Below are 19,899 nucleotides of genomic sequence, written 5' to 3'. Positions count from 1 at the left end.
CAAGACAGGCTGGAGAGTCTAAGGGGACTGTCTGTGACTCCGTGTACAGTGATCCAGGAGTTCACATTTGTTACTGGCTTGGTGAAATCTCCTAACAGAACACACCACCAGTTTGGGGTGTCTGCCCTGTTTCCTGACCGTCTGCCCTGAGGTCGGCACTCATGATCATGAGCCACTCCCGACAGCGTGGCAGGCAACACAAACTAGGGGACAGGCGGACAGGCAGATATGGAGAGAGGATGGAAACAAAGTGGAGAGGAAGGGAACACAGAGCAGAGAAGACCAAAGCTCGAGATTTAGATAGGCTGATTACCAAAAAACTAATGATGAAATACCAGAGAGCTGCAGGGGTGTGTGTGGGGGGGGTGCACACACAGCTCAGGGGAGGGGCGATAGATATAATTGTGGGGCCAGACCCCAGCTGGTGCAAAAGGGCCCAATGGAACTATACTGATTTATACCAACTGAGGTTCTGGCCAAACATTCCACCACCCTTAACTTGCCTTTCGCACCGTGTAACCCTACTGACCCGCTCCTGTCCTTCCACCCCTAGCTCCTCCCGTCTGGTTTGTTACCTGTTTGTTACCTGTTTGTTCCATTGTCTATGAAATTCAGCTGTGAGCTCTTTAAGTGAAATAGTTATAGGCAGATACCCTTTCAGCAATAGCAGATTCACATGGCTACAATGTAGCCATGGTGATCGTAGAATCTCAGGGTTGGAAGGGACCTCAGGAGGTCATCCAGTCCAACCCCCTGCTCACAGCAGGACCAATCCCCAATTTTTGCCCCAGATCCCTAAATGGCCCCCTCAAGGATTGAACTCTCAATCCTGGGTTAGTGGGCCAATGTTCAAACCACTGAGCTATCTCCCCCTGTCCACCTTGAATGGTCCCTTGCAAGTCTTTGTCTGGGGTGGGGGTGATTTTGTTTGACAGCCTAGGCGTGTTCTTCACAAAGGACTGTGACGGGTCCAGGGAGGAATTCTGAGACGCAGAGGAGTGCTGGGAACTTGAGCAAGATTTAAGCACTCGGCCCATACTGACTCTTGCTTTTGACACTGAAAGCTGTTTAGTTTCCTCTCCTCGGCTGTTTTTAATGACCATTTGTGGAGCTAATGACCGAGCAACACTCGTTAGCTATTGTGCTCACTTAAGCGCTTTAAAGCACAGAAACATCAGCTCACCCGTAAGCTGCATTGGCACTTGTGCACTATAAGGGCTTGACGACACAGGGAAACTGAGCCGCCCAGCTATAACAGAATAATGCCAATCCATTTCCCCGTGTAGACAAGCATTCCGTCGCGCTTTGCTTTGGTAACCAGGCCACAGCTCTCTCAGCCGGCCTGGCGACACACAGCTCAGCCCTGCGTCCGTTCAATCCGTGCACCCGCACTTGCCTGGCTGCGTTCGGATTGACGCACTGCAGGGAGACGCAGGCAGCTATCCCATAGTGCCTCAGCAGGGGACAGAGCGCCTGGCAGCCGGGCACGCAGAGCAGCACCAGCAGCATGCAGGGCAATGCACTCTGGGATAGCCTGCCGCACCGAGGACAGCCAGGGCTGGCCCGCCTGGTTACACAAACACCCTTAGGGAGGCCTGGTTCTGATGCAGAACAACGGTTAGGACCCGGCTCTCAAAGAGAATCCCGTGTCCGCTGAGCCCTCTGGCCAGGTGCCTGCCCGCTAACGGTACCCAGCACCTGGGGAGTGGACAGGTGACGTGGCGAGCGCCAGGCGCACCGAGCTGTTTACCGGAGCAGACAAACGTGACAGGGTGTCGCCAGAGCCTCTGGGCAACAGGATACAACCCCCCGGCCAAAACCAGCAGGCAACGGGGTCCCGTTAGACCAGTGTGTCTGTCTGACAAAAGAGACACGTGTGCAACACAGGAGTGATGAATAATTCTTCCACTTGGGCTATGCCAGTCCAGTGATGAAACCTGTTATATGGAGCAGAAACATGGTCCACAGGTGAGTCTCTGCGCGCGCAGCGTCCGCAGGGGGAGTGACCCCTGGTGTGGGTTCTTGCCTTAGAGCTCTCAATCCATCCGCAAACCCTGTGGTGATAGGGGAGTTACGGATGCTTAGCAGCACTTTGTACCCTTCCAGAGCAGGCAGGTTGGCAGCCAAAGTCGATCTGAGGATCAGAAAAAATAACTTTGCCACACAAGATAATGCACCAAGCCAGGCCATTATAAGCTCCCGGCCTGGTCCCCGCGCTTTGTGCTGCGTCCCCCACCCTGCTCTCCCTGCTGCGTGTCTACGATATGCACCAAGCCTGAATTTAAAAACAGGACATTTCGGGGCAACTGTATCTCTGGACCCCTTTGATCAAACGACCCCGGGGTGGCCCCACCGAGCTGAACTAGCCTCTGATCCGGCATGCCAGATTTCACTCTTCCTGTGCATTTCAGAGCACTTTGAAACGTTGCCTTTGCAAAGGAACGCTGCTCCAGCCTGGGTCGCTAAGCCTGCTCCTGCTGGCACGCTGGACCTGTCGCACTCACGTGCACCACTCGGACAACCAGACCCAAAGGCTCCTCACGGCTGAGCCACGGGGTTTTGAACCTGGCTCTTGGTGGCCAACGCCAGCTGAGATGCGGGGCAGCGAAGTGATAGAAGCTGTATGTGAGTACTCCCTCTAGTTTTCCCCTAGCTCTGGGCAAAAAAAATGTAGTCAGAACCAGCAGATTTTAAAAAGGAGGTCACGGCGTGGGGGCGGAATCTCGAGAACCCCTGTACCAAATGCCCCAAATTTCCAGTGCTAACGCTCTCTGGGCTCTCCACTGGCCCAGCAGTTCTCTGGCCAGTTTGACGACGTGTGCAGATTTTAGTGCACTTAAAAAAATCGTCTCTCCACAGAATACACAGAAAGCTCCGTGCAACCTTAACAATGGACCTTTTAACAATTTTCACATCTCTCTCCAAAGCTCTGCTGACTGTATTCCTAGATAATGTCTCTTTCCACAAACACTAAGTGCGGTCAGGATTGTTTTGTTTCTGATATTTACACGGCAAGGATTTGTAAGTCACATTGTTAAAACAAAGAAAACAACTTCCATCAGCACCCAAGAGTAAGGTGACTCAGCTCCCTTCCATGACTGAACGGTCTTTGGTCAATCATGCATAGATCACAAGTAATTTGTCTGGTTGTCTAGCAAAGTGCCCAAGGTCTCACTGGGGCAGCTGGGACTCAGTGCAGTGGTAACCATTGATCTTAAGTTCCAGAGATTCTACAGGTTTTCGCAGCTCATCCAGCATTAGCTGTAGTTGGTCAGTCGCTCTCCCAGTGAGACAAAACCATCCACATCGTTGAGACCCTCTAAATTTGATTAATCTTTATCTTTCACACCTCCTACTTTGGCCTCCATCAGCTTTCTCACTGGATAGTCTATCAGAATATTAAAAAACAAAGGTGAGAGAATGCACCCCTGGCGTACTCCTGATTCTACTGAAAACCGATCTGTAAGGCAGCTGTCGACCCTCACTCCGCTCAACATATCACAACACAGTTTTTTCATGTGGCACCCTGAGGCCTAAGGCACCCCACACTGGGGTACCGGCATCCAGAGGGCAGACTGATGCACTGAGTCAAAAGCAGCTCCTCTCTCTTTTACTGATCCTGGTGTAAATCAGGAGTAACTCCTCTCTATGTCTGGTATAGATCATCATGACTCACCATAGGCACCAATTTTCCTTTTCCCCGAGGGCTCTCCACCCCTGCTCCATCCCAAGGCCCCAGCCCCCTCTGCCCCCTCTCCAAGGCCCCCATCTGCCCACCATTCGTTGCTCTCCCCCCTCCCCAAGCCACCAAACAGCTTTGTCTGGTGGGTGCTGAGCACCCACTTTTTTTTTCCATGGGTGCTCCAGCCCTGGAGCACCCACGGAGTCTGTGCCTATGTGACCCACCCGTCGCAAACCTGGGTCAGCAGGGGTTTATAGGAGCAGCCCTGCTCCAACCCTCCATCTGACAGCCTGCATACCTGGGACCCATGAAGCCCAGCTCCGCCCCTGCAGTCCTATTGGTGGAGTCCCAGAGCAGCTGATTGGTCTGCTAGCCCTACTTAAGCCAACAGCAGGAACAGGAAGCTGTCCACACTGTTCTGGAGTGTGTGCTCCCTGCCCCATTTCCTGGCATCTGATTTGTGGCTTTCACCTCCAGTTTGTCCCCTGTTTCTGACCTCCTCGTATCCTGACCCAGCTGACTCCTGTCTCGCGACCATGGCCTCTGGCTACTAGGTCTGGCTGCCCACAACCCCACTGTGACACTTACAGTGTCTCAGCATCTCACAGTCCTGAATATATTATCCTCACACACCCGTGTGGGGCAGGGCTGGGCTGTTAGTCCCATGGTACAGATGGAAACTGAGGCAAGAGAAGCTAAGTATATTGCCCAAGGTCACACAGGAAGCCTATGGCAGAGTTGGGACTTGAACTCAAGTCCGCCATGTACCAGTCTAGTACCCTACTCATTGGGCCATCCTGGTGTTATTTCACAGTCCCCAGTCATGTGCCAGGCAGGCCCCTCTTGATACAAGGCCCCCTGCAATTCCACTGGGTGGTCTTCTCTCACCCCCTGGTGTAAATGAGGGTCACCCACTGGGTGACACCAGTGTACAGTTGGTGTAAGAGAGATCAGAACTAGATTCCTTGGTTCCACCTTAGGAGGCGTGTGGCTTGGAAGGTGGGGCAGGGGCGGAGCCTGGTTCATTTTGAGCCCCAGGGTCAGGGTGAGGGCCCTCTGAGCAGCTGCCCCGGTTTGCTTGTTAGCATGCTTCCTGCTACTGCGAGTGCTGGCGTGACCTTCCAGTCATTAGAGCCAGGAGGATTGCAAGGCTGAGCTGGGAGCACACACAAGCCAGGCGTCAGCAATTATTTTTAATGTGGTTCAACTCCCCATGCTCTGTAGCAGGGTATCCACATCAATTATCCATCAATTGGTGCTCGTTTAAGAGGATTATTTCACTGCGTGCACCATCACCGCACTGGGCAGCACACACTTGCATTTATCTACTTAACAGCTTTAGCCAGTCCTGGGTCAGCCGATTGCCATCTCTTGCTGTCAGCCCTGCACAATTCGGCCTCTTTTAATTCCTTAATCAGACATTCTGGAGCTAATGTCTTCCAAGGACATCAAAGATTTGCGTAGACTGCCATTCTGGGAACAAGCCTGCCACAGACACACGCCAGTGCCTCCTTATCACATCTTTGGGAGCCAGAGGTCACTAGGGCAAGGATAATTATTATATAGATCATCATGACCCACCATAGGCACCACCTGTTCCTTTTCCCTGGGGGTGCTCCACCTCAAGGCTGGCCCCACTCTGCCCCCTCCCCAAAACCCCACCCTCACTCCACCTCTTCCCGCCCCCGCTCTGCCCCCTCCCCAAGGGACCGGGTACAGTGACGGTCGGGTGTAGCATTTAAATGCACAGAAGTTAGGGTATTAGAGGCTCATGGTCTCTCACACCAGCCATCTCTCAGCACACCCCTCCCCCCCAACTGGGATATCTCAGCCAAGATTGTCCACAGTAACTAGAGATTTTGGGGGCATCAATTTTTGGATGCCCAACTTGAGATGCCTTAAGGGGCCTGGTTTTTAGAAAGTGCTGAGCACCTGTCCTCTGAACACCCTCCCTTTCCTGTGTCTCAAGATCAATCTATCCATCCGTCTCCCTCTCCCCCCACATCCACCCATCTGTCTACTGCACAGTGTGCCAGAGTTACCGTTGCTGGGACAATCTCGCATCCATTCACTTTTGCGGATGTCAAAGGTGTTACTCCAGCTTTACACTGGGGTAAGTGACAGTAGAATTTGGTCCAGTAACTCTGCAGTTCCTGGCTTTTGCGCATTAAAATGTTTAACAAAATAATCACTGTTACTGTCATTTTTGCACTGCTTTCAAGGAGAGAAAAGAAAGCTGATTAATGACATACTGAAGTGAACCCATGTAGCATTTAATGGGAGAGTGACACAGACAGAGATTCAGACAGAGCCAAGCTGGAGTGCATGTAAATTCCCAGCTGGACGAGGGAGCATGGGCCACTGGTCAGTGCTCAGGATTAAGAGTCAGGAAGCGCATGGTCTATTCCCAGTTCTAACTCTCTGTGACCTTCAGTAGGTCACTTCCTAAATCTGTACCTCAGTTTCCCCATCTGTATAATGGTAATAACACTACTGATGCACCTTTGAGATGCACCTGTGATGCTTAGAGAGCAGAAAGAGAGTCAGGACTCCTGGGTTCTATTCAGTTTCTGCTGTATGCACACCATGTCACCTTGGACAAAGCATTTCTCCTCTTCTCCCCCCCCCCCCCCCCCCCCCCCCCCCCCCCCCCCCGCACCTGTGAAATGGGGATAGTTGACGTAAACTCTTCAGGGCAGGGACCGTCTCTTCCTCTGTGTCTGTGCAGCACCCCGCACAATGGGGGCCTGATCTCAGGGTCCTGGGCCAAAACCTGTGCTTCTAGGCACTCTGGTAATACAAATGATAAATAATAATTGTAATAATTCCCTGCAACGTCCCTCCTCCAAACATGCGCAAACCTGAGTCACTCTCTGACCTCTGGCACGTCTCACACGCTTGTGACTGTGATACCCGTAAGTGTGGAGCAGCCGTGAAGACGCCCTGAATGTGCCTATAAAGAATTATAATCTCATACTGGCAGAGGCACCTGCCTGGTGGCATTTCAGCACTTCTGTTTCTGACCACCCCCAGGAAATGCATAGGGGGCATGTGTGACATTCCCCTCTGGTGTTATCCAGACCAGTGATCTGCTCGGTCACTCCAATCCTTGACTCTGGGAGCCAGCCTTACCCTGCTCTGCTGTGAGAACCCCCACGCCTGGGATGTTCATGCACAGCCTCTAGCATGTAAGCTGCTCCTTGGATTGTGCAACCGAATGACACTAGCTAATATGTCCCATCCCAGATTCAACCCTAGGAACCTCCGTCTTGCCGTGTCCAGTTATACCTGCTGGACGCTGCAGGTTTATATAAATTCATCAATTTAGCAAAGAAATTCACAGAATCATAGAATATCAGGGTTGGAAGGGACCTCGGGAGATCATCTAATCCAACCCTGTCATAAATATAAAGGGAAGGGTAACCACCTTTCTGTATACAGTGCTATAAAATCCCTCCTGGCCAGAGGCAAAATCCTTTCACCTGTTAAGGGTTAAGAAGCTAAGGTAACCTCGCTGGCACCTGACCAAAATGACCAATGAGGAGACAAGATACTTTCTTATCTGGAGGCGGGGGACAACGGTTTTTTTCTGGCTGTGTGATACCTTTGCCAGGAACAGATCAAGGATGCAAGCCCTTCAACTCCTGTAAAGTTAGTAAGTAATCTAGCTAGAAAATGCTTTAGATTTCCTTTCGTTATGGAGCTGCTCTGTCCCTAGGCAGAGAGACAGAATCTGCAGCTGCAATCATCTTTTACAAAACCTTTTAAAATCCTGCTGTGCTTCTGGTTCAAAATGATGCCACTGCTCTGCCACCATGTCAAGGTTCCTTCCCCACTCTGAACTCCAGGGTACAGATGTGGGGACTTGCATGAAAGACCCCCTAAGCTTATTCTTACCAGTTTAGGTAAAAACTTCCCCAAGGTACAGACTTTGCCTGGTCCTTGAACACTATGCTGCCACCACCAAGCGTTTTAAACAAAGAATAGGGAAAGAGCCCACTTGGAGACGTCTTCCCCCAAAATATCCCCCCAAGCCCTACACCCCCTTTCCTGGGGAAGGCTTGATAATAATATCCTCACCAATTGGTACAGGTGAACACAGACCCAAACCCTTGGATCTTAAGAACAATGAAAAATCAATCAGATTCTTAAAAGAAGAATTTTATTTAAAGAAAAGGTAAAAGAATCACCTCTGTAAAATCAGGATGGTAAATATATTACAGGGTAATCCGATTCAAAACATAGAGAATCCTTCTAGGCAAAACCTTAAATTACAAAAAGACACAAAAACAGGAATACACATTCCCTCCAGCACAGGGAATTTTACAAGCCAAAAAACAAAAGGAAATCTAACGCATTTTCTAGCTAGATTACTTACTAACTTTACAAGAGTTGGAAAGCTTGCATCCTTGATCTGTTCCTGGCAAAGGTATCACACAGACAAAACCCTTTGTCCCTCACTCCAGATTTGAAAGTATCTTGTCTCCTCATTGGTCATTTTGGGTCAGGTGCCAGTGACGTTACCTTAGCTTCTTAACCCTTTACAGGTGAAAGGATTTTGCCTCCGGCCAGGTGGGATTTTACAGCACTGTATATAGAAAGGTGGTTACCCTTCCCTTTATATCTATGACAAACCCCCTGCTCAAAGCAGAACCAATCCCCAATTTTTGCCCCAATTCCCTAAATGGCCCCTTCAAGGATTGAATTCACAACCCTGGGTTTAGCAGGCCAATGCTCAAACCACTGAGCTATCCCTCCCCCCAGGCTTGTTATCCCAAGGGGAATCTCTTACACGCTTCAAACCAAGCGCACTGCTTCAGGTAGAATAAACAAACAGATTTACTAACTATAAAGATAGATTTTAAGTGATTATAAGCCAAAGCACAACAAGTCAGATTTAGTCAAATGAAATAAAAACAAAACACATTCTAAGCTGATCTTAACACTTTCAGTGCCCTTACAAATTTAGAGGCTTCTCACCACAGGCTGGCTGGTTGTCCTTCAGCCAGGCTCTCCCCTTTGATCAGCGCTTCATTCGCTTGGTGGTGGCGTCTGTAGATGTAGGTGGAAGAGAGAGGAAGAGCATGGCAAACATCTCTCCCTTTTGTCATGTCCTTTCTTCCCTCTTGGCTTTGCCCCCTTCCCCCCTCCCCCACCCCTTCAGAGTCAGGGGAACATTACCTCATCATTGTCCCAAACTGACCAAAGGAAGGGGGTGTCACGGAGTCCCTGGGCGATGCTCTGGAACTGCTCCCTATGGAGCCAGTCAGGACTCTGGGGAAGTCTCCTCTCTGTGAGCAGCCTGTCTTCAGGACACACAGCTCACCCGGCTTCCACCTTCCTGGGTCTGACCTCGGAGCATTCAGCATCCTCTGCCCCTCTGTGCGCTTCCCCCAGCGAGTCCGCACAGGCGGAGTCTTGGGGAAGCCAGAGGGTCCTGCCCCCCAACTCCGCAGTCAGACGTGACTCTCAGCCAGCCAGTAAAACAGAAGGTTTATTAGATGACAGGAACTTGGTCTAAAACAGAGCTTGCAGGTGCAGAGAACAGGACCCCTCAGCTGGGTCCATTTTGGGGGGCAGTGAGCCAGACAACCACATCTGCACTTCACTCCATGTCCCAGCCAGCCCCAAACTGAAACTCCCTCCAGCCCCTCCTCCTCTGGGCTTTGTCCCTTTCCTGGGCCAGGAGGTCACCAGATTCCTTTGTTCGCCAACCCTTTAGCTCTCACCTTGCAGGGGGGAAGGGCCAGGTCATCAGTTGCCTGGCCAAACAGGGTATTGGCCATTCTCTGTGTCCAGACCCCTGCACACACCTGCCCTCTAGGGCTCTGCAACGATCATACACCCTTACCCCACCACCTAGATACTTAAGAACTGCATAGGGGAAACTGAGGCACCCCCACACTATTCAGAGGAAACATTAAGAACAGTCCCACTTCATCACAGGGGGTGACTCACTCGAGAGTCCAACAGATTCTTTTGTTGCTGCGTAGGTCAGCGTCCTTTGTTCCTGTGAGGCTGGGCAGGGTTTCTCCCATACCTGTCCTTATGAGGTGTGAACTGCTTCTCTGCTCTTGGAGAGTTTTTGCCTGGGCTTATTTTAAGCCATGAGGATACATTTTCAGCCTCATAACTATATAGATGAAATTATAACCTATAACATTACTGTAACAATTACTATAACATCACTATAACAATGATCAGTGTATCATGAGGCTTCCGCAGACACCCGACATGACAAACTTTGCATTGGATACCACAAAATCATTTTACAAGGATGAACATGGGGGTGCTGGGTGTTCCCCTGAGGTCCAGAGTGTCACAGCGTGAACTGCAAACATTGGGTTGATGATCCAGTACAGCAGGAGGCAGGATACTGACAGCCCAGTTTCACATGCAAATTTGCATCCACCCAAGAAGACCAGACCAGAGGTAGCCAAACTTTTCACAAAGTCAAAGAAAGACTTGGCTCTGGCTGAAGATTCGGGCTGGTTCTTGTTTTCTCCAACCCTGTTCAGCCACCCCTGAGCCTTGCACAGCTATTTATATAATTCTGCTCCATCCAATTCCATCTGGATTCAATGGGTCAAATTGTGCCCTCAACTGCTCATCAAAGTCAAAGCGGTTTCCACTGCTGTCCCTGAGAGAGTTTAGCCCAACATGTCTCCATCGACTCACCGCAAGCCCATGATTTGTAGCCATCCTTCCCGAGCTCTCTGCTGAGAGAGAGAGAGGATTAATGCTGTGTTTTGGGGCATCTGTGTTGGGAAAGATCCAGTCCCATAAGTGACATGAAAATTTAAAGGCACTAATAATTTATGACCTTTAGCAATTTCCTTGATGTCTCAGTTAAAAGTAACTTTGGAAACCACAACTAAGATGAAAAGTTGGCTGCTTCCATGGCTTGCCTATGAGTGATGGAAAAGAAGAGAATATTGCATGGCTGTCTCTCCTCCAGCCTGCTGAGCAAACTGCAAAGCACACCCGCTGGGCTACAGGAGGCCCCGAGGGGCAGGAGACCACCACAAAGGCACCAGAGGTAACTCAAAGGCAAACCTCAAAGTGTTCTAAGGGTTGAGACTAGTAAGAACCCAAATGTTTCCAGGCTTTTTGGGCCCTCTGGATCTGCACACAACACTGGGCTGGCTATGCTACTCTCCTGCCTCCTGCTATACGGCATCAGACCAATGGTCCATCTAGTCTCCTCAAAATGCAGACTGGCCTCATCCAGTATCTTGCCTATTGCAATAACTGATGCTTCAAAAGAGGTCAAAATATGCTTGGGGGGCTATGTCCATTTTGGATGCACAGACACTGCCTGGGGAAGAGGGGGATGCAAACCTGGCCCTGAGAAATCGGTGCTGTTCTCTGGCATTGGGGTCCTATTGCCCATGTGGGACCTAGAGTGGGAATAAACTATATTATGCCTGCCCCTCAGTCTGGTCCAGCCCTCTAGTACCAGAGTAATGGGGCCCTGCTACCAAGAACCTCCCCCCAGTTTGTAGTTAAAGCTACATAAGCAAACGAAAGCTTCAGAACTAGGGCTGGGTTGTTTTTCCCATGAGAAATTTCAACCAAACCAAAAATATATTTGTTTTTGTCAAAAAAAAAAAATATTTGATTTTTTCTGACTTTTAAAAAAAATAAAATATTTTGGTTTAAAATAGAAATATTTCAGGTTTTGGATAAAAAATATCCTTTTTTCCAAAATGGACATTTTTTCCCCAATGGGGAATTCTCCATTAGCTCAATTGCAACCCCATTTAGAGGCATGCACACCCCCCCCTCTGGCCCATCTCCTTATCTAGTGCCCACCCCCTGCCCACCCTTTCCCACCACCCTCCGCTTCTCCTGCTCTCCACGTGCCATCTCTTATCTAGAAGGGAAGGTGCTGTGAACCTGCTAGCGCATTCGAGTAAAGAATAAGATCTGGCTCCCTCAGTGGCATTGCGAATGCTTCTCCTTTGGCACAGTGCGAGTTGGGTGACCACCCATCCCTTATTTCTAAGAGGCACGAAGTGAATTCAGCCTGGAAAGGACATTACGTTGACGCTGGAGACAACTGTCCCCAGGGCAGTAGAAATGTACAGGTGAGAGGCAAAGGCCTGCTCTGCGAAGGGACATGGTGTTGTCCCTTATTTTTCATGTGGTTTCCCCTGATCCCCGTGCCACCCAGGAGGCCACCCACCCTCGCGGCTGGACGCCCTGCCGCAGCCAGCCCGGAGTCTGCGCGGGGCGCTCCCTCTGGACAGCTCCGCTCATTCGGACCTAGGGAGGGCCCGAGTCAGCAGGGTGCTGAGCTGCCCGCGTCCCCGCAAGGAGCTCAGGGGCCGGGCCGGGCCTAGCTCCCCCGCCCTGCTCCCGCAGCAGCGGGGCTGGGTGTCTCTGCCGGCAGCCAGCACGTCACAGGCTGCAAGCCAGCGACGGTTCATTGGGCTGGTGCGGCGCAGCCCCAGCCAATGCCGGGCCGCGGAGCGCGGGGAGCGGCCGGGGACTGGTTCGCGCCGCACCCCCCGGAATAATACAATCCGAGTCATGCTAATAAGGCGCCCGGGCCCGTCAAGGCGGAGGAGGATCCGGAGCCGGAACCTTTGCAAAGCCAGGCGGGCGCCGGCTGCGGAGCATCCAGGAGCGGCCCCCGCCTCCCTCCAGCCGGGGACCGAGCCAGGGTTGCTGCAGCGTCCGCGCTTCCCTGCTCGCTCGCTCCCGGGCTTCCCGGCCGGCCGCTGCCCCAGGAGCCCCCGGCCGCGGCGGGCGGCGATGAGCACGGCTCGGGGCGGGCAGCGCCGGCCCGGCCCCCCGGCCAGCCAGCCCCCCGCGCGGTGACAGCCGCCCCCGGCACTCGGGGCCCCCCGCGCTCGCTGCGCCCCAGGGCAGGCTCCGTCCGAGGAGCGGGGCGCGGGCTGCCCCCGCCAGGGGCTCGCTCGGCCCCCGTCCCGGGAGGGGCGAGGATGGGCTGAGCGCCGCGGGGGTCTCTCCCCGGACGGGAGGACCCGCGGCCCGGCCCGCACCCGGAGAGGGAGCGGTGGCGCCGCCTGCCCGGTGCGGGGCTCGCCGCAGAGCAGCGAGGCGGGAGGAGACGGACTCCGCCGGGCCAGGCTCCGCTCCCGCCGGCCCGATCCCCCGCCGGGCAGCCCGTGGCAAAGAGCAGGTGGATGCGAGCATGACTCGGGTGATGAATATTCCGGCAGCGTGCCAAGGCTTCCCCGCGCGCTGCGCCAGAGCCTAGCAGCCTGCGAGCCAGAGCCCGCACCAGCCTCGGCGCTGCACCCATGGTCCCGGCCCTGCGGCTCTCCGCGCCTGGCACCCCTTACCATGCTAGCGCCGGGTCACCGCCTGGCGCTGCGCTGCGGGAGAGGCTGGCTCCTGCTCCTCTTGCTGCTGGGCTGCGGCCTGGCCCGGGAAGCGGGGTCGGTCCTGAACTGCCCCCCAAGATGCCTGTGTGCCAGCAACATCATCAGCTGCTCCAAGCTGGGCCTGGGGATCATCCCCACTCAGCTGCCTCGCTTCACAGCCATCCTGGACCTCAGCCACAACAACCTGACCCGCCTGCGGGCGGACTGGACCCCCGCCCGCCTCCCGCACCTCCACTCCCTGCTGCTCAGCCACAACGCCCTGGGCTTCATCTCCACCGAGGCCTTCTGCCACGTCCCACACCTGAGGTACCTGGACCTCTCCTCCAACAGCCTCAAGGCGCTGGAGGAGTTCCTCTTCAGCCAGCTGCAGGAGCTGGAGGTGCTGCTGCTGTACAACAACCAGATCGCCCAGATGGACCGCAGCGCGTTCGACGACATGGCCAGGCTGCAGAAACTCTACCTGAGCCAGAACCAGATCTCCCGCTTCCCGGTGGAGCTGGTGAAGGACCGGGCCAAGCTGCCTGACCTGGCCCTGCTGGACCTTTCCGCCAACAAAATCAAGGGCCTGCCGGTCACGGCCCTGAAAGGCCTCCCCGCCTGGATGAAAAACGGCCTCTACCTCCACAGCAACCCGCTGAACTGTGACTGCGGGTTGTACGAGCTCTTTGCTCACTGGCACGCGCGCCAGCTCAGCTCGGTGGTGGACTTCCGGGAGGAGCTTGTGTGCAGCCTGCCCCAGGCCAAGCGCAGCGTCAGCGTCTTCACCCTCAATCGCCACGACTCCCTCAACTGCAGCGAGTTCAAGGAGCACATGCTGGAGACCTACCTGGGGGACACGGTGACCATCGACTGCGACACCAAGGTCCGGGGGGCGACCACCAGGGAGTGGGTGACCCCAACCGACAGGCGCTTCCCGGAGGAGTCCGCCAACAGCACCATGACCGTGCTGGGCAACGGCAGCCTGCAGATCCGCCCCATCCGGGTGGAGGACATGGGCACGTACACCTGCTACGCGGTCAGCCAGGCCTTCAACGAGACCCTCTACGTGGACGTGATGGTCCACAACTTCACCCAGCACGGGCCTCACGACACGCTGAACACGGCCTACACCACGCTGGTGGGCTGCATCCTCAGCGTCATCCTGGTGCTCATCTACCTGTACCTGACGCCGTGCCGATGCTGCTGCCGGAGCAACGAGAAGCTGGCCGCCCCGCCGGAGGACAGCATCAACTCCTCCATGCTCAGCACCACGCCCAACCACAACCCCGAGGCAGGCGGCCGGAAGGGAAGCCTCAGCCACCTTGCGGCTTCCGGCCCCATGCAAGGCCAGAACGGCAAGGTCAAACCCAACAGCACGCCAGAGCAGGTGGCCAGAAGGGCCCAGAAGGCCCACAGGAAAGTGTCAGACCCGGACTCTGTCAGCTCTGTCTTCTCAGACACGCCCATCGTAGTGTAGGTGTCGGAAGACATGGAGAGGTGGGAGTGTTGCAGAGCGAGTGGATGAGGACAGGTAGTGACCCTCCCCTAGAGCGTAGCTGGCCAGGGGGGCAGGGGCTGGGCCCAGCAGTGGGGTGATGGATCTCCATGCACATGGCACAACACTGTTGCCAGGCGCTGCCTCCCGCTATGCAGCACCGATCCTGCTATCACCCCAATTGTCCTCCCATCCAGCAGAGCCCAAGTGGCAAGCAGAGCCCGGCAGTCTGCTCCCTGCAGCCACCCCCAGCCCTCGATGTGGAATGACAACTGCAAGTTCCTCCAGCCAGAGCTTTGCAGAGTCCCACCGGGAAATGAAACGTGCGGCAGGGATACAGCGCCAGTGCCCCACCCAGCTAAGATGGGGAGGTGGGGGATTGCTGCTGCAATGCCGGGGCAACCCTTCCTTACTCCTCAAGGGACATCCCAGGTCTGCTTTTGACTACTGTGGTGTGAAACCATGTTCATCTCTGAGGTGTCCCAGCACCACAACCTTGGCCTGGATCCGCCATTTGAAGGTCACCTTCTGCTTTCATAGCTTGGCCACTGAAAGCCTTGACATCTGTTGGGGACCTGCATGTGGGAGCGGGGGTCTCTCTCCTGCTACCTACCAGCTTCTTGCTAGACACCCCCTTTTGGAACTAATGCAACCCAGAGATTTTCAGCTCCATCAGGATGAAAGTGGGAATTGATCACTCCTGGGGTCTGTAAGATGGCATGTCAGCTACCCCTCCTGCATCACGAACTCAGGACACAGTGGGGCATGATCAACACCAGCTGGTCCCCCAGTGCACTCTCTGGATGACAGCCTAATGATCCGATTCCCATTCCTAATTACAGTGATACATCAAGGCACAAGCTGGGTTTCCGGGACAGCTATTCAGCATTGCAGAACATCAGCAACCCCTTGGCGGGCTGTGCCGTGGCTGCCAGGGAGGCACTGCGCCTCTACCCCTCTGTACGGCGCTTGTGTGGGCTGTCCCAGCGAGCCGAGGGGCTGTGCGCTCCAGGGATGGTAGGAAGGAGAACTGGTAATGGAGGCCGTTGAAGGCAGCAGGCAGCGCACAGGAGTCCTGCAGGGAAGGGGGGTTGGAAACTATGTGATCAGACGTAGCAGCACTTCTGAGCAGACGGGGGGTTTGGGGCCCCCAAAATAGGCTCCTGCTCCTTCTACATCTCCCTTCCTCAAGCCTCCTCCACCCCCTGATCCTGGTGGCTTTTCTCTCCGCTGAGCTACAAATTGGTTCTTTCCATCCTATGTTTCCTTTTCCCTTCTCCTTTCCCCCGGGAGAGTCTGGGCCCTTCCCAGGGAGGGGATGGGCACAGAGAAGGAGTGGGGGCAGTAGAGCAGGATGTCCCCTTGCAGCAGTCCCTTTGCCTGCCCCAATATGTGATGTGGTCTTGACACAGATCATCCCAGCTCTGAGCCTGCTAGCAACAAACTCGCCCAGCCCGGGCCAGCGGGAGGCAGGGTTTGGTCTATGCACCAGGTGCAGCCAGAGGACCCCGCGCTAAGCAGAGGAGATAGCAGGGGCAGCGACAGGGTCGGGGGTCCCAGAGGGCGGGTGCTGCAGTACATGAAGGTGGGGGGAGCTAAGCAGATGCCCAGGGCTGTCTGGGCATTACCTTGCGGGGGTCCCCCCCAGCCTACAGCTGTCCGTGGTACTGGTGGCTCCCTTAGCTTCAGGCAGCGGGGGGGGGGGGGGTGAACAAAGGGAAGAGAGCAGCCCAGAGAGACTGGGACAGAGGGAAGCCCCCACTGATCTCTAGGGCCTGGCCATGAATAGCATCATCCCCAAAGAGTGGCGAGCTCCATGGTACGTCGCTGTGGACTCTCCCTGGAGCCCTAGATCTATCCATCATTGCCCCAGCTGGCCTCGTCTTGGGGGCTGTCTGAGCCTGCCAGGAGCCTGAGGTGATGGCTGGCACAAGCAGAAGGAGCGCAAGGCGCCATCTCTTCCATCCTACTCATCAGCCCGAGAACGGGGCCTGGCTCCGGGACTCGTCTAAATGCTTTTCCTGGCATGTTATTGTGAAGCATGAGTCCTCCAAGAGAAGCATGCGATCCAGGTGAGACCAGCCTGCAAGCCACACAGGGGGGAGCTCGAGGGGAGGGGGCAGAGCAAGGGCAGGGTGCGTGTGAAAGGGATTGTGCCGGGGGAAGGAGGGGGGGCGATTTGACCCTAATGGGCAGGATGTGTGTGACTGAGATTCAATCCTGGCACCTGTGGAAACACAAGGCCGCTTTGCTGGCGGCCCTTTCCCCCCACCCTGTACAGTCTCTTCCCGTCTCCACCCCGCAAAAAAGCCCCGCTACCTTGTAGCCTCCTTGTGAGCTCCCTGAATACCACAGCCGCCTGTGTGCTGGGCAGGGAGTGCCCCGGGCAGGCCAAGGCAGCTGCAGGAAGGTAGGGGGTGGGGAGGAAACAGGGAGATCTGACTCGGGGGAGGTCAGTGCCCTCCACAGGCCAGTTCCCATCTCTGCCTAGCCCTCCCTGGAGTGACACACACGTATGCTGCCGCACACAGCTCACCCCTGTAGAATCGCTCTTGCACACACACACATGCATCCAGTCCAGTTCGCACACTCAGTGTGTGGATCTGTGAGCTGTTGCGTGGCGCGGCACAGAGGCTCTGAGCAGCTGTGCTGTGTGCATGGAGCTGGAAGGTTGCGAGTGTCTCTGCCGGTGTGTGCCCCTCTGGGGGAGGGCAGAGATGGGGAGTGAGACTGAGCTTGTTGGTACCTTGCTAGGGGTGCGTGCATGCCTCCGTGTGTATGAGTGCACAAGTGTGCACGGGGGTGAGCACACAAGTGTGCATGGGAGTGTTGTATACCTGTGTGTGTATGGATGCATGTGTGAACTTGAGAGCACACACAAGTGTGCATGGGTGTGTACATGGGTGTGTACATTCACACACACACACCCCACTCAAAGACCCAGCCTCCAAACACAGTTGCTCCCCTCCCCGCTTGCCTGCCAGAAGATGTGGGTACCTCTGCATGTGATAGGAAGCAAAGGGGATGAGATCCCCTAAGGCCTGGTGAGCACAGCCCACTGTCCAGACCTATGGCCAGATCTGCCAGGAGGAGGCTATGCCTAGCTCTCCAGTGGCCCCTACAAGGGCCAGACTGCCAGAGGGAGAATCAGGCCAGGAGCTGTCCCTGGCTGGAGAGGTGCGGGCTGGGCTAACTCATCCGTTAAGAACAGTTCAGAGCCGCATGGCGAGTGCGAGGCTGCTGGCTGGGCTCGTGCCCCTTGGCTTGCTGAGAGCCCCACATGCAGGCCAGGACATAACTCAGTCCCCTGGCGAGAGCCCCACATAGGGGCTGGGCCACCACCCAGTTGGGAGATGCCAGCCCGCTGCATCGGGGACACCAGGGCTAGAGAACGGAAAAGCTCCCTGTGGCACTGCCCAGGAACAGAAAGGCAGGGGCAGAAGCAGAGAGCAGGAGCCCTGGGTTCTGTGCGCCAGCTTGTGCGCTGGGTAGGGTGACCAGATGCCCTGATTTCTGGGTCTTTTTCTTATACAGGCTCCTATTACCCCCACCCCCTGTCCCGATATTTCACACTTGCTGTCTGGTCACCCTAGCGCTCGGCTGTCCCACGGGCTGTGTGCTGTGTCCTTGCGAGGGGTTGCCTTACTAGAATGTACATTAGGGAGCTATTGCTGACCCCCAGCAGGGCCCGACAGGCAAACTCCAGCATGCTCGATGGTGCAGCCTGCTCTGAGCGCCTCACCATAGCTCTGGGCTTTGACGGGGCCATGCAGGAGGATGCAGAAGGGAAGACAGGACAACTCTGGGCAGTCAGATCTCCAGTGCCCTGTATCCTATTCCCCTGAGCTGGCCAGTCCCCCAACCCTGGGGTCATATCAGAGCCAGTGCCCCAGAGAGGGAAAAGGCCCAAGAGCCTATTCCCCATTCCCAAGCCAGCCAATGTCTTTTGCATCTGACCAGAAGATCATGTCCCCATAGCCTGAGCTCCCAACTCTGCAGCCCCTCGGTGAGCAGCTAGAGCCTTGCCTGCTTTCGTGCCCGCAGATGACACTGTGCATCATGAATAATTCCAAAGGCAACCTTCCCTTCCCTTAAACCTGTGCAGGCAGAATGGGAAGCCCCCCCACTCTCTTTCCCATTGTGAATAACAAACAAGGGGCTAGAAGATTCGCCCACTGGCCGCACAGCTACCTGCACAGAAACGGGCCCGGGGCGTTGGCCTGGGCAACCCCCCGGCATGTGCCTGCCACAGGGGGATGCCTGACAGGCAAATGCAGCCCATCCAGAGCCATGAGAGAGCTCTGCCCCCCACATCCCTGCCACGTCCCAGGAGATGTAGCCCCCAAAAAGACAGGACCGAGATCACAGCATGCAAGAGTGGCCACCCTTGCGCTTGCTAATCAATGGGCAGATCCTAGAAGGTGCTGAGCACCCGCAACTCCATCACCCAGCACCGCGAAGGAGCAGGCCCGATTTGGACACCTGTCTCTGCTAGTGCCTGACAGCTGATGCTAGGGAGGCAGGACACCCCCTTCCCATGTCCAGAGGTCCCCCATGTGAGGGTATCGATGGAGGGGCACAGCCCCCCAAGCATCCTCGCAGCTCCGTGTCGTTACACCGCTGATACAAGGAGCAGGGGCTTGGGGGCAGCCAGGAGCGGAGCGGTGATCGCTCAGAGGAACGAAGCTGGAGAGGGAAACCCACAGGGCAGGGCAGGGGGCCCAGTGTGCTGAACAGAGAGCCTAAAGAGGCCCCTGGCAGTGGACAGGAGCCCCCAGGAGGGTAAAGGGAGAGCAGAGAGGGGGCAGGGGGAGCTCTGGTTCCACGGGGGGTAGGGGAGGGGGTGTGTGTGAGAGAGAGAGTGTGTGCATGCGTGTGTGTGCGTGCGTGCAGAGTCTGGGGAGCCTCCAGGCCAGGTCTGAGGCAGCGGCTCTGCTCCCACCACGACAGGGGGCCAGGCAGAGCCTGTCCACTCCTGCCCCACCCTGTGGGCTTGCAGGCCCCATGGATGTTATTCTGCCCTGCACGGGATGCGCATTCTGTTCTCCATTCCAGCCGGAGCCGCCTGGCCCGCTGAGCACCAGGCTGCAGCTCTCTCTGGTAGGCTGTGCTCTGACGCATAGACATAGGCGAAAATAAACATGTTTTAAGGTTCTGCATTCGCAGGCTTGCCTGGTTTGTCACTGGCCTGGTGAGTAACAACAGGATGTCTCCAGGAGGTGGAGAGAGGCCTGAGACAACGGACATGCTCCCGTAGACAGGGCTATGGTGGGGGCTTCAGCCATCAGGGCAGCTCTAGCATGAAGCTGGCGTCTTGGTGAAATGGGCAGCGCTGGGTTTACAGTGGCACCAGTGGCTCCATGGAGCCGGGCCCATGCTCAGAAGGG

General features: G+C 55.4%; 1 protein-coding gene across 1 annotated transcript; it reads left to right on the top strand.

Annotated features, from left to right (window-relative positions):
* The first annotated feature begins 12,190 nt into the window (after positions 1-12,190).
* Positions 12,191-19,636, top strand: AMIGO1 (adhesion molecule with Ig like domain 1). Its single transcript, XM_007067543.4, has one exon. It carries the CDS (start codon positions 12,998-13,000, stop codon positions 14,492-14,494), a length of 1,497 nt encoding a protein of 498 aa, XP_007067605.2. The 5' UTR covers positions 12,191-12,997; the 3' UTR covers positions 14,495-19,636.
* The last annotated feature ends 263 nt before the right edge of the window (positions 19,637-19,899 follow it).

The sequence above is a fragment of the Chelonia mydas genome, chromosome 21 (genome assembly GCF_015237465.2).
Source record: "Chelonia mydas isolate rCheMyd1 chromosome 21, rCheMyd1.pri.v2, whole genome shotgun sequence".
Taxonomy (NCBI): domain Eukaryota; kingdom Metazoa; phylum Chordata; order Testudines; family Cheloniidae; genus Chelonia; species Chelonia mydas.
The sequence above is the reverse complement of the archived record's forward strand: the minus strand, read 5'-3'. Positions and strand labels throughout refer to the sequence as shown.

Excerpts from the sequence above, each read along its gene's own strand:
- AMIGO1 (XM_007067543.4), top strand. The coding sequence starts at position 12,998 with ATGCTAGCGCCGGGTCACCGCCTGGCGCTGCGCTGCGGGAGAGGCTGG.